This window comes from Rhea pennata, chromosome 25 (genome assembly GCF_028389875.1).
Source record: "Rhea pennata isolate bPtePen1 chromosome 25, bPtePen1.pri, whole genome shotgun sequence".
NCBI classification, from domain to species: domain Eukaryota; kingdom Metazoa; phylum Chordata; class Aves; order Rheiformes; family Rheidae; genus Rhea; species Rhea pennata.
In genome coordinates, this window is record NC_084687.1 from 1099574 (window position 1) to 1126284 (window position 26711).

Below are 26711 nucleotides of genomic sequence, written 5' to 3' on the forward strand. Positions count from 1 at the left end.
TTCTAAACATGTCACACACTGAGGGGTTTTTGAACGTGTACTGAGGGGTTCCTAATACTCTCCAGTTTCATTTGTGCCCCTTTTTACCCCCAGACTATTCCAGGCAAAACACAGCTAAAGAGCCCGTTGGTTTCTGATCAAAACCAAGACTAGAACCAATTTTACAACCTTTCATCCTACAATACTTCATGTTTCAGTTCCCTGCAGCAAGGGAAAGAAAAAATTAGATTGCAAAAGAAAAATCGCCCATGCAAACAACAACAAGCCCCTTCCGCCAGCCATCAATAGCAGCTGCCTTCAGCAAATGCTTCACCTGGCAAGGACGATGGACATGGGCACAGGTCTGGGCTGTTCTCTAGGAAACTACCAAACTTCTCAGTCAACTGGATTAATTTTTTGCATCAGGATAAAAAACAGTATCCAAAAATCCCAGAAGACGAGGACACCACAAAGACTTCTGGAGCAACTCCAGCCCTGAACCCTCCAGCGAGCAGGTATCATCCAAGTAACCCCCAGGACTGTTTGTACTAGCCTCATCTTTCTGTTTAAGTTTCAAGATGCCACTATTATGAAATAATGTAAAGAAAAACTCACCAGCTTCCGGCTTTAAGCCTAATTGTGCACTTTTCTGTAAACCATGGCAAAGATTTTCATGGGTTATGCAAAGTTATTACCAGAGGGTGGTAAGTTTTGGAGATTTCTTCATTTTTCTAGAAGAGAAGACAGAGCTGGCAGGGGAATAGTATTACCTTGCTGTTCCCAAAGGAATGTCACCTGCACCTTTGAGGCCTCAGAGTAGTCCAAGAGATTTTCTGAGAAATCTCCGAAATCTGGCACTTTTCAAGAGTTTGGATTTTTTTTTTTTTTTTAAGAAATCTGAATTGCAGCTATCTATTTCCCTTCTTGGCACTTTTGTTATATCACCTAAAAAATTTCTAGTATAGTATTATTTGGTTGGGATTTTTGGCACTTTTACTTTTTTTTTTTTCCTTCCCCCTGAGAAGACCTCATTTACAGAACATTTTCTCAAAGGTCAGTGCTTATTTTTAGCATGTATCTGCCATGGAATTTGAAGTTTCCAAATAACTTTATAGATAGCGGCAAATCTGCAGCAGACACTGAGCATCTTATTCAATACACTGAGATTGCCTGAGTGCACAGCAAGGATGCCATACATCCCTATCATGGAAGTACTAATTCATAAAATATCAGCAGAATAGAAAGACTGCTTAAACCAGGTATGGAGAATTTCACTTGAGAGCTACCCGTGATTATTGGATGCCACTTTTCCCTACCTCAGCAATAGAAACTAAGTACGAAGAGTCCTAAGACACAGGAGTCTTGCACACAGGAGTCTTGCACAGGACAAAATTCCCACATATGAACCATTTATTTGCCGATACGAGATTCCCACCAAAGCCCATGCTCTTGCTGAACCAGTTCTGCTACACACACAACTGGATGATCAGAGTCAGCATCAAAAAAAACCAAAAGATGTGGCCCATGGAAAAAGATAAGTTGCACTGGTGAAAGAGCTCTTGCAAGAAGAGAGGTGCAAGGATGAGGGATCATCCTCCCACCCCACTTCCCCCCTCACTTCCACTGCCACAACTGAAACAGCCCCACGGGTTTTGGATAAAACTCTTAACTTTTTAAACCTTATTTCATTATTTAAAGAGAGAATAAATTACCTCTTACTGTTTTTTTAATACAGCTGTTGCTGCCATTAACAGAGAAAAGAAGGTCCAGAGCATCCTGCAGACCACACTTGGCACAGTCCTTTCCCATTTAGTATCACAGAATCAGTAAGGTTGGAAGGGACTTCTGGAGATCATCTAGTCCAACCTCCCTGCTCAGCAGGGTCACCTAGAGCATGGTAGACAGAGTTGCATCCAGGCAGGCTTTGAAGATCTCCAGAGGAGACTCCACAACCTCTCTGGGCAACCTCTTCCAGCGCTCTGTCACTCTCACAATGAAGAAATTCGCCCTCACTTCAGGCATGCGACTACAGAAAAAGAGAATTAAACATGCAAATGGCAGGGATGAAGTAGCCCCTATGAGGGCTGCTACTTACTGAACGTGATGACTTTGAACCGTCAGTGTCTCAGACCCACAAAGCTTTGCATTACTCATGTTCGATGTGGGTTAGTTTGCTAGAAGAAATAGTACAAGAATTCAATTGCTGAAAGCGCTCCCAAGCCAGTGGTGGCTGACAGCAAAATGGCTCAGGATCAGGAAAGTCTGAAGTTAAAGGCCAGGAGGTACATTTTAGGCCTTTCTTGCTCTGCCACAAGGCTCTTCAGGAAGGACAGCATGCAAGAAAGACAAGGCTCCTTCATTTTCCATTTCTATACAGCTCAGCATCATAGGAAATCCTCCTCGTGAAAGCACCTACAGAGTGCCAAAGTCTCCAAAGTAACCGCAAAATCACCTTTGACAGCACAGCAGCTTTCAGAGCCTAGAGCAAGCAGAAATAACATGCTTTGCTTTGGAGCTGAGCCACAGAGCAAAGCAACATGCAAGGAAAATATGCACGACAGAGACCATGAGGGAGGTGGTGAGGCAGTCTGGAGAACTGGAAGAGCCAGAGATCCTCATCAGCATCGGCCTCTCTCAATAAAATCCAAGAGAACAATAACCCAAATCTGCAACATGATAGGGATCTTCCTATCTGGGACTTTGCTTGCTATTAAGTGGCTTCCACCACGCAGCATCACATCTGGAAAAGGCGAGAATGATCAGATTCCAGCCCCCAAAAAGCAAGGAGTGAGCAAGACTTCACAGAGCATCCCAGCAGCACCTCTGCAAGCGAAACAACCCCAATAGCTTGGTGTCTACAGCTCCGAGTCCCCATAATTACTGCTTCGCTGTTGACAGGGACCACCTGAGGAGCTTCTTGATGCCTGGGGAATTTTTTGCCCTGCAGAGAAGGTAGCAGAGGAAGGTGCTATTTTACATAGGAAGACAACAAGCTGGGAAAGGTCTGGTCCAAGCCACTAGGAAAGATATCCTGCAATTTCCAGCACTTGAGGATGCACTCACAAATGACAATCACAGTGCTACCCTGGTGCAAGCAGTCATCGGAGCACAGGTCATCTCAGGCCACAAAGACAAGGTGCCACCACCTAGTTTCAGAATACAGCTCGCCACTGTAGGAGCAACATGATTTCCCCTCCTCCTGCCTCCACACAGGCCTGCAGGGATTGGGCATAGCTCCTTGGACTGAACACTGCCACAAAAAATCACTTTTAGTGAGCTTTCTTCAGGGAAGGCACAGACATTGCAGCAAAAATAACATTATACAACAACCAGCCTGGACCAACAAGACCCATAAGAAACACCAAGCAGAAAACCTCCAATTGCTCCTTGCTGTACCTGAGCCCTGCACACCAGGCTGCTCCAAGCCTGCATCCTGCGCTCTGCAGCAGCGCGATGCTCTGCAAACCCCTTCCCTGTAAAAGATTATCTATCACAAGACCACACCCAGCATGGTCCACCAGCGGCAAAAACACAGGCTGCCCTGTGGGAAGGGCTGCTGGGCAGAGGGAGAGGACATGAGCCCCCAGGACTGTAGGCTCACCGCTCTGCCCAGCACAAATCAGCAGTAATGACAAAGCACCTCTTCCAAAGAAGACTACAGAAGTTTCCATCTAAGTCCTATCAGCACAAAATGTTGTTACAGCTGTGACACAAAAACAAGCAAAATCAGGCAGCTAAAACAGACAGGAGACCCACTGCATGCCAGAACACCTGCAGCTCCATAACTAATATCCCAACCTGCACCCTAGTTGCAAAAGGAAATGCAGGATTCCCAAATCCTCTCTAGGTATTTTCTCCTCCAGATGTGACCCAGGCTGCAGCAAGGACCGCTGCACACAGCAACCAGAAATGCAATAAATAAATAAAATAACTGCTTCTGGGATAATCTCCATTCTCAGCTTCTTGCAAGATGAAGGGATCCAAGCCGTGCATCCCAGGACACCCTCGAGCACCCAGATACAGACAGCCACAGACAGCTGGGTGCACCCAGCCCCAGGTTGTGCGGTCCCAGGGAAAGGATGCGGATGCAAAAAGAAAGGAAAGAGCTGGCCTGACAGCTCCAGGCCTTCCATCACCTGCTGCTGGGCCTGCTGCAGGGGCACCTGGCCACCCTGCACTCAAGAGGCTGCAGACACCAGCACCCAGCTCTGCACGCCGGCCAGGCCTGGGCTGCGGGTTGCATTGGATGGCAAATGCAACCGACGTGCTACCACAAGGGCTGGGGCCTAGATCCTCTGCTTCATGCCCATCCCTTCTCTCCACCCAGCTCCACATGTGTTAGCAAGCGCTTTCTTCTCTTCCCCAAAATGAATGCTCCGGAGCCATTTCTGCACGTTACAAAGAAGAGAAAAGGCTGGTGCTGGAATAAATCGCACCCCACACAGGAAACTCAGCAGGGACTCTGGCCTAGCTGCTCGGGGGAGGGGGGGGGCGAGAGGGGTCCTCAGGGTGAGGAGGGGTAGACAGTGCTTTGAGGCTCCTTATTCAGGGCCGCAGTCTCAGCAGGGCTGCAAGCAAGGCCGGGGGCTGTCTGCCTGCGCTCTGCCACTGTAACCCGCCAGATCGCAGCGCCTCCGTGCTGGAGGGTGCAATCACTGGGCTGCAAAGCTAAGACCGCCCCACACCCCACTCCACTGGGAGCCACAACCCACGCCACCCCCCGCCCCGAGCACGCCTCTGCACCACTCGGCCCCGGGGACAGGCGCAGCGCTGCGGGCCGGTCTGGGGCGCCGCCAGGCCGCGCACGGCCCCGGTGCACCGCGGAGTGCGTGTGTTTGGTGGGGTGGGGGGTCGCGCTCACCGCGATCACGTTAACGAAGGTGGTCTTGCCCGAGTACTGCAGCCCCACCAGGGTCAGCTCCATCTCCTCCTTCCAGAAGAGCGCCCGGAACCAGTCCAGCAGCTTGTTGAAGAGCGCCAGCATGGTGCCGAGCCGCGCCGTGCCGAGCCGCGCCGCCGCCCCGGTATTGTCCGCCGCCGCCGCGCGCGCCCCGCTGCCGCACCGCCGCGCGCCGCCCCGCGCCGCCGGGTGGGGCGCCGCGCCGCGCGCGCCGCCGCCCCCTGCCGCCCGGGAGGACGCGCCGCGCCGTGCCGCGCGGCCCGCGCGGGGCGAGGCGGCTGCGCTGCACCCTACAGCCCTGGCACCCTGGGCCCCCGGCGACCCGGCACCCTGCGGCTCTACACCTCCGGCACTCTGCATCCCTGCACCCTCAGCACCCTGCACCTCTACACCCCCGGCACCTTGCACCCCTGGCACCCTGCACCTCTACACCTCCGGTATCCTGCGCACCCGGCACCCCGCACCCCCGGCACCGTGCACCTCTACACCCCTGGGACCCTGCACCCTCAGCACCCTGCATCTCTACACCCCTGGCACCCTGCACCTCTACACCCCCGGCACCCTGCACCTCCGGCACCCCGCACCCCCAGCACCGTGCACCTCTACACCCCTGGCACCCTGCACCCTCAGCACCCTGCACCTCTACACCCCCAGCACCTTGTACCCCTGGCACCCTGCACCTCTACACCCCCGGCACCTCTACACCCCCGGCACCCCGCACCCCCAGCACCGTGCACCTCTACACCCCTGGCACCCTGCACCCCTGGCACCTTGCACCCCTGGCACCCTGCACCTCTACACCTCCGGTACCCTGCGCACCCGGCACCCCGCACCCCCGGCACCGTGCACCTCTACACCCCTGGCACCCTGCACCCTCAGCACCCTGCACCTCTACACCCCCGGCACCTTGTACCCCTGGCACCCTGCACCTCTACACCCCCAGCACCCTGCACCCCCAGCACCCCGCACCCCCAGCACCGTGCACCTCTACACCCCTGGCACCCTGCACCCCTGGCACCTTGCACTCTCAGCACCCTGCACCTCCACACCCCCAGCATCTTGCACCCCTGGCACCGTGCACTCTCAGCACCCTGCACCTCTACACCCCCGGCACCTTGCACCCCTGGCACCCTGCACCTCTACACCTCCGGTACCCTGCGCACCCGGCACCCCGCACCCCTACATCGGCAGCTCCCTGCACTTCTACACCTCCAGCACCCTGCTCACCCAGCACCCTGCGCACCTGGCACCCTGCACCCTTGGCACCGTGCACTTCCTGTACCCCTGGCACCCTGCAATCCAGTACCCTGCACCTCTACACCCCTGGCACCTTGCATCCCCAGCACCATGAACCCTGCACCCCCAGCACCCTGCACCCTGTACCCCTGGCAGCCTGCGCCCCTGGCACCCTGCACTTCTACACCCGTGGCACACTGCGCCCCCAGCACCCCCGGCACCCTGCACCTCTACATCGCTGGCACCCTGCGCACCCAGCACTCTGCACCTCCAGCACCCTGTACCCTTGGCACCCTGTACCCCTGGCACCCCAGCACCCTGTTCCCCTGGCACCCTGCACCTCCAGCAGCCTGCACACCTACACCCTGGCATCCTGTGCCCCCAGCAGTCTGGCACCCTACACCCCTGGCACACTGTGCCCCTTGCACTCTGTCACCCTGCACCTCCAGCACTTCAACACTCTGCACTGCCAGCACCCCAGCATCCTACAGCCAGCGCCCTGCACATCCAGCACCCCTGCACCCAGCACCCTGTGCCCACAGCACCCCGGAACACTGGCACCCTGATCTGCCAGCACCCTGCATCCCCCACACTTCCGCACTCTGCATCCTGCACCCAGCACCCCAACCCTCTGCTGCACCCTGCACCTTGCACCCTCAGCATCTTGAAGCCCCAGCACCATGCACCCCTGGCATCCCTGCTACACCCTGCACTCCCAGCAAGCTCTGCCCAGGTCCCCTGGGACACCCTTCACTCCTGAAACACTACACTCTGCTCCTGGTATGCCCAATACCCTCTGCACCTCCAGCATCCTGCACCCAGCACCCCTGGTACACTCTGCTTCTGATACTCTGCACTCCATGCACTCTACACCCCCAGGTGCCTTGACCTCCAGCACCTGCACCCTTGACACCCCTATGTGCTCTGCACCCTGCACTGACTGCACCTCACACCTTCTGTACCTTGCACACCCTGTGCCCTGCATCTCCTGCACCCAGCACCCCCCTGAACTCCCTTGCACCCCATACACTGAGCACCCCACTGCACCTTCCTGCACCCAGCACTTCCTGCATTTTACATCATCTCTATGATGATGTACCTGGAACCCTTTGTAAACCCTGAATCCTGCACCCCCTGCATCTTGCACTGTGTACACTCTGCATCCTGCACCCCCTGCACCTCTACCCTGCCCACCCACACCCTTTGCACCCACATGTCTCTTGCACCCAAACAACCTGCTTATGGCACACTGCACCTTTTGCATTGAGGAACCTGTACTAGGCAGTTCGTATCTGGCACCTCACACTCTTGCACTTGACAACCCTTGCACTGGCTGGCAGCGTGTGGTGAACCCCACCTTCACCCTGGGATGATCCCTTCCACAAGTCCTCATATATCCTGAACCCAGCCTGACCCCTGCACCTTGTGCAGAGCCCTTCTACTGGTCAGCATATATCCTGCACCCTCATCTGCCTCCCCCATCCACGTAAGTGGACAGCCCCCCCCAACTCCCACATCCTTCCCTGTCTCCTCCCCTGCTCCCAGCTTGCTCATGCATTCTAGGCAGTGTTTCTTGGCACCTCATGCACTCTAGGGTCCCACAGGGATTCTCTGCATGCTCCACAGCATAGTCGAGTCAAGCCCTCATACACATGGCCATTCCCCTGGCCATCCAGCCCTGGCTGCAACCCAGGGCCACATTCTTCCTATTTTTTTGCCTGCGTTAAACATGGCCAAGGCAGGAAAAAGTGTGTCCAGGCTAGAGGGGATGGCAGGTCAGGTAGCAAAGACGGAGATCTCTCTCTGCCACAAGTCCTCCCTTCCTCAGGGCTGGTGAAAGTAGCTGTGCGGGATCCCTGGATGCTCCCACAGGATGATGTTTCTCCAGCAGTCCAAAGGGCAGGATAGCAGCCTGAGAAGTGCTGACTGGTCACAACAGGGATCCAGCCTCCCAAGCCTCAGAGGATACAAGGGCCAGACAAGGAGCGATATGGAGGTCCAGCCCTGCTGGAGGTGCACTGTGGGTTTGAGGGGACCCTTGTGGGTGCAACAGGGACATCATGAACCTACTATTTTCTTTTCTTTCTCAGGACAATTACCAGTTTTGTGTTTTGAGGACTGCTGTGGCACAGAGACTGATCTGGAAAAATGTGTGGAAATGAGACCAGAGCCAGTCTGACTTCTTAAACTCAGCACTTCTTCACCTGTCCTCAGTTTCCCCAGGTAACGAGGTGCATACGCTTTCATGTTTTTACCCAGTGCTTTGATTTCTCAGTGTAAAGCCTATGCAGAACAGACAGCGCAGAACAACGTTGCAGGAGCCAGTGAGTAATTTTCAACATGCAGCATGAGACGTGGTCCAGAGGCATGGTTTTCTGAAGGGATGCCTTTATAAGGTTTTTATATGGCCTATCATGAAGCTGTCCTTTATAAGAGATCAGATTGAGCCTTGCAAGCTGGAAAGCCCCTCACTTTCACCAAGCTGAGCTCTTCTGGGTTGCAAGAGGGTGCTAAACTGCCCCTGCAGTTTGGGTGCTTGTGCTGGTGGTGCTTTTTGTTCTACTTTGCCCTCCTGCATTGATGCTGAGCAGTCAGTGCAGTATGCTGCAGGCCATGATAGCCAGCTGTGCAATGCCAATGAGGTTTGCTTACATCCAAACTGGATTTGAGCCAGTCCTGAAGGGTGAAATCTTCATGTCCTTCCTGCTTTTCATCCTTAGCCCACCAAAGAGTGTTGCAGAGGGAAAGGAGTTATCTGAGAAAAAGCTTCAGTAAAAAAGGGCAATGTCTGAGCAGCCAAATTTCAAGGGTGAGGCTAGTAAGTGTAAATCAGTACTGGAAGGAAATCTTCATTTATGTTAAGAGTATTATGTGGGTCATGAGAGCTCCAGGCAAAACTCTGTGTGGCACCACACCCCAGACTTGATTTCAGCCCATGGCTCTTTATTAAGAAAAGCCTTACAGGGCTGACCTGAGCCAAAGCAGACAAGCAGAGCATACTAGAGCTCACCTGTGCTTATGATACATGGGGGCTCTTTTAATTCAATTACACTAGGAGGAATAAGCAGGACTTTTCTTCTGGCAGTTGGTGAGAGCTGAATGCCAACATACAGAGGAGGTTACTGACTATCCCATGAGAGACGAGGATGCTGAATTCATTCCTATCAGCAAGGCCACTTTACTGTCTGAGAAACAAATGTGTACACGCAGAAAATGAAAAAACTGAGTTGCCATTGGATCTGCCTCACTGTGGATGTCTCAGAGCCCACAGCAATTATGAGTTGGAAAGTTTCCATCATGTGCTATAAGTCACTGGGAAGCTGCTTTTGTTTTCAGAGATTGAAACCACTTTGTTTTCAGAAATGCTGCAACCTGTTAAAGAAGATTCTCGTGCTCTCAAAGAGAGGCCCAAGGGAAGCAGGAATCACTGGTCTCTGTAATTACTCCAAAGTAGCTCTTCCACATACCAGAGAAAAATGTATTCCCCCCCCCCTAATTCTTGTTTGTCTGTATGAAGCTGTTTTTTTGAAAGATTCCAGCCCAGGGAATGTCCCTACACCAGTTTGGGGCTTCCCACCCAAAATGCCGGTGGCACTCAAGTTCTCAGAAAAGATTGCCTCCTGATAGCACATATTGCACTTCAGTCTCTGCCGGAGAAACTCTGTCAGCCAGATATTCAAACAAAACCTACTGCTCTCAGTAGAGATGGGAGCTGGGTGAGTCCATCAAAACTGGGCAAAAACACAATCAAATGAGAAAAAGGAATCCTTTCATTTGCTGTCCCTCATTTTTCACCATTCCCCATTTCCCTTATCCTCAGCAATGGAAGGATCTTACACCAGCACTGATGGATTTTGAGAGGTCTGGCTCTTTTCAGCTGGTTTGAACCAAAGGGGCCCAAACTCCAGCTTTTCTCCCTCTAGAGAAGCTGAGACCAGATCCTCTGCCAGGCATATGTAGGGAGATGTGAGCTAGATCAGGCACCTACAGCTGCATTGGTACAGCACTCACCTCAGGGGATAGGGGGAAGGAGTCATCGTGTCATCTCCATGCCAGTAGTATGGGACCAGGCAGATTATCCCGGGTGAGAGCCAGCACAGCTCCAGGTTCTCTCCAGAGAACAGTGTATTTGGATTTCCCAGAAGCTTTTGCCATGGTTGTTCACCAAAGTTTCTTCAAGAAACTAAAGTGTGTCAAGGCTGTGCCTTGTGTTAAGGTGGGTTAATGCATAGCTAATTCTACCCAAGAGAAGCATGTTCCCCAGTCTTGGTATTCAACTACTGAACTACCAAGGACTGACATGGATAGTCATCACTGCCATGCCCTGCAGTGTCCTTCTGCTGCCAGGTGAACCCTTCCCTCATACAATAGTTCCTTGTACCAGGTGACCTTGCCCATCCAGGGTGCTGCTGGGGGACATCTCATCCTCCACAGTGCTTTCACTCACTGCTGGTGCTCTCAAAGAGGTTGCATAGTCTGTTTGAGCTCCCTAACATCCCAGGGCTGCTCTTGAAGCATTAAAGCATGCATCAAAATTTCCTTTTTCTGTGTGGTAGCTGAGTCATTGATTACCTGGAGTTCATGAGGATGCTGATGGGAGACTCCACATTGCTCACTTGTGGGGTGAGCCACTACTGAATAACCCAGAATGCTGGATTTTGGTACATCCTATCCCAGTGTCCTGCCCTTCCAAAAAGCTGGCTTACATGGCAACCTGCTGCAGCCTGCTGTGGTATGTTATGCTTGATGAAAATTCTATGCAACGCATTGACATTCTCCATTAGCAGCAGAAACTTTGAAGCACAGTACCCCAGTATGGCTCTGATAGCCCACAAATTTCTCTGCCACCAGCAACATGTGCCACTAAACTGATTTTGCATCATATGGCCACTGTGCAGTTTTTTTTCTCCTATCCTAAGAAGCCTCCAGCCATGAGCTGTGAAGTGAATAGTCACATGGAGTATTCATAAGAGCAGGAAATGGCTTACCAGCTTGGGAAACCCCAGGTCAAAATTATGATCACATAGAGAAAGAACTTTTCCTGAACCTTGAGAGAGACCCAGCCTGCTGGAGACATTGTTCATAGGAGTCTGCACCCCAATGCACCCATCATCCCTGGCACCATGGCTTCTTGCCCTGTTGGCCGGACTGTACCTCCAGCAAAGCACAGAAATACCTCTTGCAAAGGAAAAAGACAGCTGGGTCTGTGTCAATTCTTCATGGGAGAAGAATGAAGAATGGGAGCAATCCTGGCCCTGATGAAACCCTTGGCCATTGATCTCAGTGTGTGTGTGGGGGGGGAATACCTCATTTTTATGTGAGATATTTTGAAAGATTCATTTCTTTTGCATGCTGTTTTTCCACTAAAAATTCCCATGCTGGGCACCCCACTGTCTTTTTCAGCAGGGTGAAACAGTTGCTCAGGACATAGATATTAGCCTGACACAGACAGACCTGCTCAAACACCATGCTTTACCACTGATACCACATATGGGTGGGATTTCCCTTTTTTGCAGTAACAGGGGAAATGGGCCAGCATGAACCCATGGTGTACTAGGGGAATAAATACAGGGAAGCTGGAGACATACTCAGATACTGTGATGGTAAGGCCTGATAAGTGTTTTGAACAGATAAAGCTGGTAGAAATTCAGGCATCATCATGAAAAATTGCTTAACTGATTACAATCTGCATCAGAAAGTTGAACTGGCCCCAAGCTGGCTGAAAACTCCCAGCACCTGACAGAACATCTGAGACCGGAGTCACAAGCTGCCCCCCCCCCCCCCCCCCCATCCAGCTACTAGTCCCAGAGAGCATGTCCTACGTGTCTTGGGAAACCCTGCAATACAGCTCCCACTGCAAGACTGCCCTAATGACACGCTCCTTTTGATGTTAATATCAAAGCATGAGAAAAGTAGTGCACATTCTGCTGTCTGGGAAAGGCAGGGAAAGATCCTGCCTTGAGGTGGTTTGCAGAGCATTCAAGTCTCACTATCTGACAGCAATAAGGAGAGGAAAGACTAGTGGGCCAAATTTACTGAGTAAAGCCTGTTTCACATAAGCTCAAAACTTCCATCGGCAGCTTCAGAAACACCATCAAAGGCAACAGCATGTCATAAAATGATTTCCTAAATTATTACTAAGAAGTATTGAGCCATGCTTTGACACTTCAAGGGGCTCTGGGGAGCTCACAGAGGCTCTGCAGCCTCAGCAGGTTGTAACCCCACAGCAGACAAGTGTGAGGGAAGGGTTGACTTGGTAGCTTGGAGCATGGAGGAGATTGTTCCACCAGGATGATCTGCCCATTCCAGACTGCTTTGGGTGGGGAATGTTATTTCAGACCCGAGGAGTTTCCTGGCTGCAAGGCCAGGAGTAGGTTTGTTTCCAGGGCCACAGAGATCGGAGACAGGGGAGCAGTGCTAACCCCCTTTGCAGTGTTTTTCATGACCACAGTTGCTCCTTGTACAAAGACAGACCAGGAAGGCATGGACAGGGAATAATCCAAGCTCTGGTAACCCTTTGCAGCTTAATGCTTGCACAGGGCATTTTCAGGAGTGCCTTCCAACAGCATGGGGCTCACATACCTGGAGGGCTGCATTAGCAGACAGGTTTCTCACTGCCTGTTGCTCTTCCACTCACTCTCTAAGACACATGGCAGGAAAAAAAATCTGTTCCTCTCAGTGGGCAGATGCCACATGGTTTTATTATCCTATAGCAAACGCCTTGGCAAATAGTTTACCAGGAGAGTCTGCAAACACGTGAGAATAACTAATAAAGACTGACAGGGTTCAGCAATACATGATAATTTCTGTAATGCTGGCCATTTAAGCACCTCAAGTGTTTCCTGAGACATTCCTGAAGTGCCACTGAGTTTACTATTTACACCCAGAGAGGTTAGGCAGAAGTAGCTGACTTCTGCTTGTTGTCCATTTCTGGACAAGGATATGTTCACTGCTTTTATACAGAGCAAGCATAATTCTCTTTTTATTCATTCATTTCTCCTTCAGAAAGAGCCATGGAGCCTAAAAAAAAATGGGCATTGGGACAAAACTGCCAGGAAGGTGCTCTGCTGCATTTTAGGGGGACCCACGGAGTGCTGGAGGGGTGTCCACACACATGGCCCTAATCTGGGGACATCACAGGGTCAGAAGCAAACTCCATCTCTCTCAGCATTAGGATTGGCCCCTTTGTCCTTTTTCTCACCCATTGAACAGGCTACATTAGGGCTCATGGGCACTGGAAGGCATGTGCTAGGTAGCCCCCAATTCCTTAGTAGACCTCTCTGCCCAACAGTGTGGCACACACATCAGCCAAAGGCTTGTTTTGAATAGCTTTAAAATATTTTATGAAATATCTCCACATTACAATTATTTGTGCTAAAATCTCTCTTTCTTCTTCCTTTTGCCCTGAAAATATTGGGGGGAGGGAGAAAAGAGAAAGGAAAAAAAAAACAGGCTAGCATTATTTTGTTCTGATTTCAGCAAAAACTCAAGAACGTAAAACCCCGTCCTCTTGCAACAAAAGGCTAGGTTGCAATTGGAAACATGTTGCTTGCAAAATTTCATACAGATTTAGGAATATTCTCTATTTCAAGGCTGCTGAGAAGGTGTTGGCCAAAGATAAGAGACAAAAGAAAAACACATAAAGAAGGCAATCAACGATGCACCTTTGGTATAAAATTGTTGCAGCAAATCTTCAGCAAAAAGAACTTCATGGAGCATGTTCAGCACAAGCCCAGCCCAAAACACAGTGTCAGCCTCTCACCACAGACGATACACAAACAGAAGAGAGGCTCTGTTTATTTTCAGCATAACTGAACCAGCTCCAGGTCTAATGGGATAGATATTTTTGTGTGGCTAAAGGGCAAACCATGATCCCATCTCTTGACCAGCTTCAGTTCCTCTGCATAGCTTGCTCTTCTAGCTGAGGATAAGATATTGCGTGGTTTGAAAGTGAGAGCTTCTTTCAGTCAGCGAAATCTGCCTCCTACTTGCAGCAATAGACCCTTTACCACTGACTGGATCCTTCACCCAAACCTACTACAAGCCGGTCTGTGCCAGTGCAGGGTGGTCCAGTCAGGCTGAGGTTTGCATCTCCCCCTTGCAGAGTTGTGAGGCAACAAGCTGGATGGATTTGCTCAGCTGTGCTCATCCAGGAGCACTTGTGCCATGCTGCTGTCTTGTGGCCCAGCAGGAGCAGGAGCTATTTTGGCAGAGGTCTCTCCAACACTAGTGTAGGAGATGATGGCACAAGACAGGAGAGCTGTCAGCCCAGCAGGAGCTCTGTGTTACTGGCCTTCTGCCTCAGGCAGCTGGGAAGCGAACAGAGCTAGTGTGTGATGGAGGAACTGGTACTGCTCGCTCGTCTGGATCATCCCACCTCTGCAAAATGAAAAGCAAGTCCCTTCTGACACCTCATTAAAGCACAGAAACCCTATAACCTGCTCCCTGCCTTGATCATGTGTGCACAAACATTCCTGCTTCATCTGCCACATCTAGATTCATCTGAAATAGGCCCCAGAGCTCCCCAAAGAGTGTTTGAGTTTAGAAGCATTGCTGGGGTGTTCAAAACACAGACTAGCAACAGATTCAGCTGTAATTTTACTGGCATTTCACTTTGAAAAATGGCAAAATTGAGTGTCTCTGAGTTTGGAGGGCAGCAATGTCTGCAAGGAGGTAGGAGACTGTGAGGTTTAGTAGCAGAGCTGGAAGAAGCACAAAAGTTGGCAGGTTAATAGCCACTCTCCCTCATTTCCTCAGACCTCTAGAGCTACAATAATCCCCACAACAAAACTAGCCCAGCACAGGGGAATCGTTTGCTGTTTCCATATCTGCATTTTTCAGCAGCCCTTCCAAATTTTTCATCAAAAATTTTCCCCCTACCTCCGTGTCATGTCAATCTCCACACCCTTCCTACATCTCTCCTTCCAGGCTTTGCACCCAGGAGGACTAACAAAGGAGCAGACTTGCTAGTGCCTTGAGTACCCACCTATCTATACGGAGACGGCACACAATTCCCAGGATATCCACCTCTCCTGTTTCCTTCAGCTGCTGGCAGCCAATCCTGGTAGCAATAAAGCAGCCCGTCCGGCCGATTCCTGCACTGCAGGACAGCAAGAGCCAGGTCAGACACAGGTATCCTGAACACAGCAATAAAATGCCCAGACCCTAGTTCAAGATGGCCAACTGGTTAGCTCCTGTAATTTCTTCCTAGAGGGATGATGGGGTCCTATGCCAAGCATCTTTCTTAGTCAGGCACTAAGAGACTTGGGCTAGACCCATTTTGCCATAGCAAGGAGGTCATACCGTGCTGCACAACCTAGTTGAGATGGTTCTGGAAACACATGGCTAGCCATTGCTCTCCATCCCTGCACAGTGCAGAGGTCACTACAGCCTCTTCATCTCCTCTCCTCCTAGCCATGGTCTAATCTCAGGGGCAAAACAGCTTGTTTTGATGGGAAAAGCCTGCAGCATCACGCTGTCTGGCTTTGTGGCAAAACAAGAGGACTGTGTTACACAGGAATGACTGGATACTCATTCTCTTGGCCCCCAAATCATTTAGCAGTGATGTGAACTAGCAAGATGGTTTAGAAGATACTCAGATGTCACCCCTTCCAGGAGGGATCCCTTGAAAAACAGCTTCACAGCTGAGACACAAACTGTGCATGCTGCAGGGGAAGCAGAAGCCTGAGCTATGGATCTGTTGGCCAGATCCAGGACCTTGCATAGTCCTGGAAACTCCAGAGCAGCATTCCCAACAGGAGGTGTTCATAAAGCCATGTGGATACCAGGCTTCTTTATGGGGCAGTAGTAGCTCTGCATCATGCTAATATGGCTATCCCCATGCCAGAATGGGATGCCTCTGCAATGGGTGTGTTGTGCCTGGGATTTCTGCATCACAGTGGGAATGGCTCACAGGTAAGTACACGTGAGATTTTCCCAACTGGCATTTTCAGGCTAACCCCAAGATTAAGGACATGCAGGGGCTCAGGCAAAGGGAAGACTCTTACCTGCAGTGCACAATGATGGGCCCTGGGTTGATTGCAGCCTGAAGAGTCTCCTCCACCTTGGATACCAAGTGCAGCAGAGGCTTGGCTGACTCAGGTGCCTGCTGGTCCGGCCAGGAAGGGAAGAAGATGTGTTTGACCTGACGGCATTCACCTTCAAGCTTCCCCAGGGCAGGAGAGAGAGAAATCAGGATGTGAGAGCACAGATACACAGGGCTGGGCCAGCAAAGGTGTGGAGTCCAGCTCAGTTAGGGGCTGTGTAGCCTGTACCCATCTTATCTGCTTTCCTCATTCCTGCCAGAGACCCAAGAGAGAGACAAGGGCCAATGGGCCAATGACTCCTGGGTCGTTGCCAAACACCCTGCTGGGGCGAGACCTATCCATGCCACAGCCACCCTCCTTGGACCCCATGTGGGAGCTGCAGCGTGCCCTAACTATGTCTCTTCTTGGAAAGCCAGGACCGGATGCAGCACATCCCAACATCATCCCCACAGGCCAGGTAGAGTCAGTAAGACCGTGTTGGCTAGCCCATAGTGACTGACAGAGCTGATGGGCTAGAGCTCGTTGGTACAGTGAGAGCAGCAACAGACTAATCTAGAAGCTCTCACCAGTCTGACCCTCTATCCTCTTTCACTTCAGGCTGGGACCTTCCTGGGTCCTGCTCTTCTTCAGCCTCTGCCAGGGAGACAGGAGCTTTGCAGGCCCCTCCTCTGGCAAGGAGCACGAGACCCAGTTCTCCAAGACATAAACCCTCGACAAACCTTACAAACAGCACTGCCATCCTGCTACAGAGCCCATGGATGTCCTGAGCACTGCTAGGCCCTGCTGGACACCCCATCTTGCCCGCATCAAGGGGCTTGAACCCACCTGGATGGAGAGGTCCCGGACCACGTACTCCACACACTCGCTTACCCCCTGCACACAGATGGTGAAGGGGCCATAGGTACCCTTCTTCTCAGGCCAGTAGTGGACACATTTCTGAAGGGAGAAGGCAGGGTTTGTGACTGTGGCAATGCCCAGGGCACCCACTGGATGTCCAATCTACATTTATTCATAGCTCTCAGGAAGAGGTATCACTTTGGGTGGAGGGGCAGGGGAGCTGGGGAAGGTGGATGCTGACTGATAAAGGAGTGTAAGGAAGGGATGGATCCCCTTTCCTAACCATCTGATCCCTCTGCACCCTCTCCCTACCCTCCCGTACTGGTTTCAGGCCCCAGAGCTACAATGGCTCTCCCCAGACCCACAGGAGCTGTGCCTGGGCCCATCTATGTCCCCTGGTGGGATCCAGAAGGATCCAGCCTTCCTGGTTAAGGGCACAGGGACTTACCTACAAGGGATGCTGTGCCAGCAAGGGGGAGAAGGAAGAAAGGAAAATACCAGGAAGGAAAGGGGAAAGATCCCTTCAAGCTGGTACTCCTGGAAAAGGGATAAGGTCTTAGGAGCTGGGGGATCCCAGCCAATACTTTGGAGGGCCAACTGCAGCAAAAGGCTGTTGTGTGGTCAGGCCACCATACAAAGGCACAGCATTGCCTGCTCCCATTCCAGCCTAGATCCACCAGCTGAGAGCTCCCTGTCCTGGAGGAGAGCTGTTCAGTGCCAGAGGGACACTTCTCACCACTGGCTCTGCTCCCTCTCCCAGGGGATGCCCTCATGCTCCTTATCCTATTATCTGGCCTGCACAGCATGCCTGGAGTGGGAATAGGCCACATGACAAGGAGAGGCTTTGTTGGGTGGTACAGGACTGCAGCTGTGGGTCTCATCTCCTGCGTGTGTTAGGTCAGGAGACACCCTCGAAGAGCAGAGTGGAGAAAGCAAGCATGTGATTAGATCACTTGTTCAGCAGCCATGTTTGCTCTCACATAACCCTGTTACTGTCGTTATTTTCCCACCCTATCCCTCCAGGCTGAGGTGCTGTGCCCATTCTAGGGAAGGACAACAATACCTCTTTGCGTTCTTGGAGCTTGGTTATCATGACGATGAGCGGTGTCTCCTCCTGCCACACCATTTCCCAGAAATCAGTCACAGTGTTCAGCATGGGCCCTTGCGTGGCAATGTACTCCCGGGAGTGTCCCGCATAACCCTGCCAAGCACATGGGTCCTGTCAGTGATGCTGAGAAGAGCCTGACGTGCAATGGGAGCCTGTTTCTAATGCTCCCTAGCCCTCACTGTGCTCCTCTTTCTCTACATGTGAGAGGCTGAGCAACACTGGGTCCTTCCCTACTAAATCTATCCTTCCTTATTCCTTGAAATGCCTTTATAGATGTTATTAGGAATTATCAGGCATCTCTGTCCTCCTGGTCAGGCTGTGAGAGCAATCCCATGACAAGATGTATACTTAGCCCCCCTGCAAATGTCCCCAGATTATTGACAGCACCCAGCTTCATGCACACCTTGGAGAGGCAGAGCCCTCGCAAGGAGTCATTTCGTGATGGCAACATTTCCTCAAGGACAAGCAGAAGACATTCAGCTGTTCTAGCTGAGGCCTGGGATAATCCTAGCCGGGTCCCGCCAGCCCTGCGTCCATCCCAGGATCATGAAGGGACATGGCAATGCTCACCATTAAGAAGGCTGGCTCTGGTGATGCCTGAAAGTGGTGCTTGCCACAGGCTAGATATGAAGGCTCCTACCCTGACTCTGTCCCAGGCTGTTTCACAACATTGAGCATTCACTGCCTTCTTAGTCACTTCTACCTCAGTATAAAATTTCAAAAAACAAAACAAAACAAAAGACTTGGAGGTATTTTGAGTCCTGCTCACATCCCAGTACAAACTGCTTCACACAGCAGCTTCATGGCCTGCCCTGCTGGCACAGCAAAGGGGAGAGTGCTTAGTGGCACCAAGCACAGGTCTAAGCAGAGTATAGAGATGTGGGAATAACTTCTGCTAGGGTCAGCTCCCAGGTCTGTGCATGCAATTTAGCGGTGCAGTGAGGAGTCTGAGAGACTCCACTGAGGATGCTATTGAGGAAGGCTGGGGCATGATGAGGGGCCACTCACAGTGACCCTGGTCTTTGGAAAAGCAGTGCACATGGCATTGCAGGCTGAGCTTTATGGCTTTGCCAAGAGGGATCTGTGTTAACAATAGATCCAAAAACTCTGTGATTTCAACCTAGATCTTCCCAGCAATCCTATTTACAGACTGGTCACACAAGCAGTTGCACTGGACCAGCCAAGGGGTAGGGGCAGTTTGCATAGCCCTTTGGAAACAAGATTTTGCATTCAGAAGGACACTTGCTGTAAGGCCAGGAGTCTTATTCAGAGGGTAAGTGGAAGGGAGATTATGAAATACCAATTCTAAACATGGATCTGTGGGCACACATGCTCAGGTGTGTGCATATATATGAGCGTGTGTGTGTGAGAGAGAGATGGGCAGTGTTTGTGCATTTCTGTTATCACATATGTGAGACAGAGAGGGAGCCACATGCTCATGCACACCCTGATGCACTTTCACATGGGTGGTGGTGTCATCTGCTATGAAGCTGTCAGTCACATAGTACTGCAGCTGGCCTGCACACTCCCAGACTGTTCCAGATAAGACTTCACTAAAGACCCTATCTTCTGCTGCCCCTTTATTGGGTCCAGCAATCCTCATATCCTCAGATTGAATCTTAGGCCAGATCTCACTATCCTGTGCTCAAAGTGCACCTTTGACCCTCAGGACTGATGGCAACTTGCACAACTCTTTGGATCACATCCATGAGCATAATTTGAAAAGAAATGCTACTAAATGGCTTCCAGCTCTGATGTGAGTTCTGAAAACACTTGGGGTACATCTGTCATGCCAAAAGGCTCTTTTGTGGCCTAGTTTTCTGAGTCCTGCATTCCTAAGTTCTCCTTTCTGCCCATAAGCCTGGGGTGCTTGCAGACCCACCTCTGTTTCCCAGTGCTCCAGGCCTGTTGCAATGAGACTGATAATGAGATGAAATGCTAGAAAGAAGCTGATCAACCAGGCAAAGTTGCTACCTGGCTGACACAAAGCAGCCTGCTTTGGGGTGATACCTGCTCCAGGAGAACACATAAGACTGCAGCCTAGAAGGGGTCATTTGCATGGAAAGACACTCATAAATCAGGCTGCCTGCAGCAACAGCCTTGAGTCTGATGATTTCTGAGTATCTGGAGAGAGATTCCATTTGGTGTCAAAGCCAGGAAGGCAAGGTGGTGGAGTTGCTCTTTATGTGAGAGAGCAACTGGAATGCGTCGAGCTCTGCCTAGGGATGGAGGAGGAGGAGGCGGTTGAGAGCTTACAGGTAAAGATCAAAAGGCAGGCCAACATGGGGGACACTGTTGTGGGTGTCTACTACAGCCCACCTGACCAGGAAGAGGAAGTTGATGAGGCCTTCTAAAGACAGCTGGAAGTAGCCTCACAATCACAGGCCTTGGTTCTCATGGAGGACTTCAGCCACCCCGACATCTGCTGGAAGGATAACACAGCTAGGCACAAACAGTCCAAGAGGCTCCTGCAATGCATTGATGATATCTTCTTGTCACAGATGGTGGAGGAGCCTACGAGGAAGGGTGTCCTGCTGGACCTTGTGCTTACCAACAGAGAGGGACTGGTTAGTGATGTGAAGATTGGGGTCAGCCTTGGCTGCGGTGACCACGAGATGGTGGAGTTCAGGATCCAGCAGGAAAGAAGTAAGGCAACAAGCAGGATTTCAGCCCTGGACTTCAGGAGAGCAGACTCTGGGCTCTTCAGACACCTAATTGGTGGAGTCTCATGGGTTAAAGCCATGGGGGGGGGGGGTCCGTCATGAAGGAAGGGGGGTCCAGGAGAGCTGGCTAATTTTCAAACATCACTTCCTCCAAGCTCAAGAGCGGTGCAACCCTCTGAGTAAGAAGTGCAGGAAAAAAGGGCAGAAGACCTGCATGGGTGAGCAAAGAGCTGTTGGCCAAATTCAAAAAGAAGAAGAAAATACACAGAATGTGGAATAGGGGACAGGCTACTTGGGAGAATTATAGGAATGCAGTCAGAGTATGTAGAGATGCTGCGAGGAAGGTCCCTTTGGAATTGAATCTGGCAAGGGATGTTAAGGACAACAGGAAGGGCTTTGTCAAATACATCAGCAGCAAGAGGAGGACTCGGGAAAATGTGGGCCAGGTAGTGAATGGGGCGGGGTCCCTGGTGACAAGGGATACAGAGAAGGCAGAATTACTGAATGGCTTCTTTGCTTCAGTCTTCACTGCCAAGGGCAGCCCTCAAGAATTGCGGAGCCTGGACGTGAGGGAGAAAGTCTCAAGAAAGGAAGACTTTCCTTTGGTTGAGAAGGATAGGATTAGAGACCTTCTGGCAGGCTAGACATCCACAAATCTATGAGCCTGGATGGGATGCACCCACGGGTACTGAGGGAGCTGGTGGATGTTGTTGCCAGACCGCTCTCCATCATCTTTGAAAGGTCCTGGAGAACTGGAGAGGTGCCTGAGGACTGGAAGAAAGCCAGCGTCACTCCAGTCTTCCAAAAGGGCAAGAAGGAGGACCCAGGCAACTACAGGTCAGTCAGCCTCACCTCCATCCCTGGAAAGGTGATGGAACAGCTCATTCTGGATATCATCTCCAGACATATAGAGGAAAAGAAGGTGATCAGGAGTAGTCAGCATGGCTTCACCAAGGGGAAATCCTGCTTAACCAGTCTGATAGCCTTCTATGATGGAATGACTGGCTGGGTAGAAAAGGGCAGAGCAGTGGACATTGTGTACCTTGACTTCAGGAAGGCTTTTGACACTGTCTCTGGTAACATCCTCCTAGATGAGCTCAGGAAGTGTGGGTTAGACGAGTGGACAGTGAGGTGTCTTGAGAACTGGCTGAAAGGCAGAGCTCAGAGTGTCGTCATCAGTGGCGCGGAGTCTAGTTGGAGGCCTGTGTCTAGTGGTGTCCCCCAGGGCTCAGTACTGGGTCCCATCCTGTTCAACTTCTTCATCAATGACCTGGATGACGGGACAGAGTTTGTCCTCAGCAAGTTTGCTGATGATACCAAGCTGGGAGGAGTGGCCGATATACCAGAGGGCTGTGCTGCCCTTCAGAGAGACCTGGACAGGCTGGAGAGTTGGGCAGAGAGGAACCTCCTGAGGTTCAACAAGGGCAAGTGCAGAGTCCTGCGCCTAGGGAAGAATAACCCTAGGCACCAGTACAAGCTGGGGGCTGACCTTCTGGAAAGCAGCTCTACAGAGAAGGACCTGGGAGTGCTGGTGGATGACAAATGGGCCATTAGCCAGCAATGTGCCCTTATGGCCAAGAAGGCCAATGGTCTCCTCGGGTGTATTAGGAAGACTGTTGCCAGCAGGTCAAGGGAGGTGATCCTGCCCCTCTCCTCAGCACTGCCAAGGCCACATCTCAAGTACTGCATCCAGTTCTGGGCTCTCCAGTACAAGAGAGATATGGAGCTACTGGAGAGAGTCCAGCGTAGGGCTACAAAGATGATCAGAGGACCAGAGCATCTGGCCTCTGAGGAACGGCTGCGAGAGCTGGGCCTCTTTAGCCTCGGGAAGAGAAGACTGAGGGGGGGACTTATCAATGTGTATGAGTATCTGAAGGGAGGGTGTCAAGGGGACAGGGACAAACTCTTTTCAGTTGTCCCATGTGACAGGACAGGAGGCAATGGGCAGAAATTGAACCACAGGAAGTACAGCCTGAACATGAGGAGGAATTTCTACCCTGTGAGAGTGATGGCGCACTGGAAGAGGTTGCCCAGAGAGGTTATGGAGTCTCCTTCTCTGGAGATCTTCAAAGCCCGCCTAGATGCAACCCTGTCTACCATGCTCTAGGTGACCCTGCTGAGCAGGGGGTTGGACTAGATGATCTCCAGAAGTCCCTTCCAACCTTACTGATTCTATGATCCATATTCTTCCTTTGTCAGATTTGTTTTGGGGAAATTGCAACAAACCCACTGAGTGGAGAGGAAATTTTTGGATGCATAAGGATTTAACAGTACTGGGGTGTGATGGTCTGTTGACATAATGTGCCTCCTGCAGATGTGAACTGCCAATAACAGAGCCCATGATAGCAGCCTTACCAGACAGCAGTCTTACGCATGAAGATAAGAGATGGAGAAGTCACCGCAAGGAAGCCCATACATACTCTCTGCTCACCAAGGGAGCATGAGCCAAAAGTAGTCCACCCCATGTGGCTCTCCTAGCAAGGGGTGTGAAGTATCTGCCCTGCAAACATGGAGCTGCATCTGTGCAGCTCAGATAAGAACAGTAAGTTCAGACTCTGAAACAAGGAGATATCCTACAAGAGCTGTGTATGTCTGATTCTGGACATTTCAGGGGTCCTGGTGACACAGGCAGAGAAGCCACTATGAAGGCATAAGTTCCTTGCAGGCTAACAGAAGGCAGATGGGACCAGCCACTCCAGTGCCCACTGTGCAAAGGATGTTTCCAGCCCTGTGAATCCTGTCCCACAGTCTGGACCTATGCTGGTCCATTTCCTTGGGTTGTCCTCAGACCCCCAGCCTTACATACTGGAAAGATTGAGCACAAGGTGTTGTGCTCTGGCTTCCTTAGCTCTCATCCTAGGTTCACCCTGAGGCAAGTGTGGGATACCCTGATGTGGCACCTACAGCAGCAAGGGGCTTGCAACAGGATGCTTTATAAGATACGGGCTGTGGGACATGGGAAGCCCCTAGACCTCAAGACAGCCAGAATACTAACCGTGATGTAGTTGGCATTTATGTAGCTATCTTCCTCCCGGTTCTTTGCTCTCCTGAGACAGACTCGGCTCTCAGGATCTGAAAGACATGGCAAGAATTAACACTGGGACTATCTTCCTGATCCATGACCCTGCCCAGCCTCTCTGACTTAGCACCAGGGATTGGAGGCTGAATCTTCCCTGCTCCACACCACGCTTGGAAGTATCTGAACCCTCCCTAGGACACTGTCTTTTCCCCCCTTTTTGCTCTATATCACCTTGGCTCCATGGCATAACGCTATGGTGACATAGAGCCAGCTCTGCCCTAACCTACCCACACTGCAATGAGCATGTGGGGCAACTCACTTGCAAGGCAATAACCCCTCAGAGCCTTCCCAGCGTGCCTAAGAAGTCCTCCCACAATGTCCTCAGCTTTCTGCTCCCCCAGCAATGTGCCCTTGAGACACATAGGGCCCCACAGGAGCAGGGAGTAACCCAGGCTAGGATGTCATATGTTGCAGAGCCCAGGGCTACACCTCTAGAAAGCTCCAAGGAGCAGTTCACCGCAGATCTTCCTGTAACATGGCATACAATCCCCGCACCACGTCATCCAACCCCTGCAACATAGGGAGCAGTAACAGACACAACAGGGGCACCAAGGGGCGCCCAGGAGCACCTGCTTTGGTGCCAGGGCTCCTCTAACTCACACTTCCCTCTCACAAATGTGCACACACACACACACACACACACACACCTCTTCACATGTGGCACATGGGTGAGTGTGCACACATGGGACAGAGGCAGGCAGTGTCACCTACTGGGGAGGATGGTTTTGTATCTGTCCTTGGAGGTATGTCCAGGGATCTCCAGCTCCTCTGGATTGACAAAATTGGGTGGGATTTTCTGCAGGGAGGAAAACAACTATGAGGAAAGATGCTTTGCCATTGTTTGTGTCTCCTTGTCACAGCAGAGCCAGTCCCATATACCAACCTTCAGACAAAAAGACATTGACCCAAGGACCTACTAGCATCACCAGAGAAGTTATCTCCTGGGATGACCCCTGTCCCTACTCCAGATGTGGCAGGACACCTTCCAGAGATGCCAACTTGAGAGAGCCCCTTGGCCACAGGAGGGCAGGCCAGGCTATTCAGGGACCAGTGTGCACCAAGGAATGGATATCCAGGAGATAGCTGTGGCACTTGCAACCCCCTTTGTCCCCATAGCCCTCTCTGGTCACAGGCACTGTAGAGCACAGTTGACTCAGAGCCTCTGTCACCTGCAGGGTAAGATGTCCAGCCACTGCCAGGCCCCACTGGTCTGTGGTCCCCACTGCAAGAACTCCAATAGCAGTGCTATCTCCCATCAGCCCTTATGCAAGGAGGGAGAGAGGAGGTGAGTGTCTCACTGAAAACTCCTCCTGAAGCTCCGTTAGGCTCTGGGCACGTTGCTGGAGCTCCTCTTTCCTCAGCATGTGGCTGGATGTCCTCAGGAACTTCAGTGTGATGTCCCGTGGTGTGCAGACAGGCTGGATGGGCTCCACACTCCCCAGTGAGCTCATGTCCAGCATCAATGACACATTGGAGCCTCTCCTGCAAAGCAAAGGTGTATCTTGACCCTTTTCTTGGCTCCCCACATGGATGCAAGACCCAGGTTCTGCTACTCCAGGACAGGCAGATAACTCATACTTTCACAGCTTCAGTTAAAACTGCCCCATGCCAAGTGAAAGCCAGATAGAGAATAACACAAGATGAAGAAAGGGGACAGGTAGAAAACCCAGAAGACAGTGGGGCTGGTATACCAGGACACCTTATGGAAACAAGTGCTCTTTCGGTCATTTCCCTGGAAAGAGCCCCAAAGATGCTGTCCAGATTTGACCAAGGCTGGGTTAGGGGGTGGTCATGACTACCTCCACGTTTGGATCTGGCAGCTGCCCAGATCAGCAGGCAGTGGGCTGGAAGGGCTGGGCCAAGTGAAGGAAGTTTGGGGAAGTCCAAACCCTGGACCAGAGCTGAGGTGGTAGGTGTAAAGCATAGAGATGTGCTGAGTTTTGGAGGAGCGGGCAGTATGGCAGGTCCCTCCTGAGGGCTGGGTGGCCCACCTCACACCTCAGAGGCCAGGACTGCCAGTAGGATGTAGGCTTCAGGCACCATTCAACCTGGTCATGCTCACCTCTCCTGAAGACGCACATGCTTCTTAGCAGAGGGACTGGGCTTGTCTGTCTTATCCATGGCTGCGTGGGCTGTCAGGCTGTCGTTATGAACTCTGGAGCACGCCAAGCAGGCCTGTACCATGCTGTGCCAGCCACAAAGCCCTCGTCCTGAAGCACAGAGAGTGGAAATGGGTGGCACTCGATATCCATGGAGTCAAGGAGCCATTTGAAAAAAAGCAGCTGGAAAAAACAAGACAGATCTGAGAGACACCATAAGGATAGGTGAACCCCCTTTTGAGGCCCCACAATGAGACTTCTCCTAAACAAGGGACAAGTTTTTGGTTCTCAGCTGCCTGAGTGGAGGAAGCCCATTCCATGTGCTGACAGATCACAGTCCTGTTTTGGGGGAGCTGAAGTTGCTCCCAACCTCCCCAGGTAGCACACACTGCTACATGCCTCCAACTCTTCCCTGGGATGCCTACTTTGGGTTGGGGACATGATGGGGATGAGGGACAGCTGGGGTCTACCTGAACATCATTGTCCTCCAGACCACACAGCCCACGGCCAGCCAGCCAGCCAGTACTCAGCAGGTGAGATATGGATGAGCTGTAAGCTCCCTGGCTGCAAGCTGGGCTAGGAGGGCACTAGGCTCCCATGCCCAGGATAGCCCTAGTGACAGGCAGATGAATACATCACAAGGAGCCTGGCCAGATCCCACTGTTAGGAGACGTGGGGTTGCAGGTAGCAGGCTCAGGCTAGTACCCTGAATAGCCACACAGTACTGGTAAGGAAGGGGATCAGCCTTGTGAGGGCCTCCCCCA

General features: G+C 51.6%; 2 protein-coding genes and 1 long non-coding RNA gene across 3 annotated transcripts in view; 1 reads left to right on the plus strand and 2 right to left on the minus strand.

The window, feature by feature from the left end:
- Positions 1-5030, minus strand: part of ARL8A (ADP ribosylation factor like GTPase 8A) — a 28746-nt gene extending 23716 nt beyond the window's left edge. The window contains exon 1 of the mRNA XM_062595007.1: positions 4841-5030. Within this exon, the coding sequence (XP_062450991.1) occupies positions 4841-4963 (123 nt within the window). The 5' untranslated portion in view covers positions 4964-5030. The remainder of the gene's footprint in view (positions 1-4840) is intronic.
- Positions 5031-5916: 886 nt separating this feature from the next.
- Positions 5917-15282, plus strand: LOC134150863 (uncharacterized). Its single transcript, XR_009960732.1, has 4 exons — positions 5917-6029; positions 7944-8128; positions 8206-8338; positions 15044-15282. It is a non-coding gene; the product is annotated as an uncharacterized LOC134150863 (long non-coding RNA).
- Positions 13540-26040, minus strand: PTPN7 (protein tyrosine phosphatase non-receptor type 7). The gene is made up of 9 exons (XM_062595006.1): positions 25911-26040; positions 25147-25330; positions 24560-24644; positions 23765-23841; positions 18062-18199; positions 16987-17097; positions 16123-16280; positions 15102-15215; positions 13540-14494 (listed from the first exon to the last, which is right to left on the minus strand). Exons 1-9 carry the CDS (start codon positions 26030-26032, stop codon positions 14401-14403), a joined length of 1083 nt encoding a protein of 360 aa, XP_062450990.1. The 5' UTR covers positions 26033-26040; the 3' UTR covers positions 13540-14400.
- Between the last annotated feature and the right edge of the window lie 671 nt (positions 26041-26711).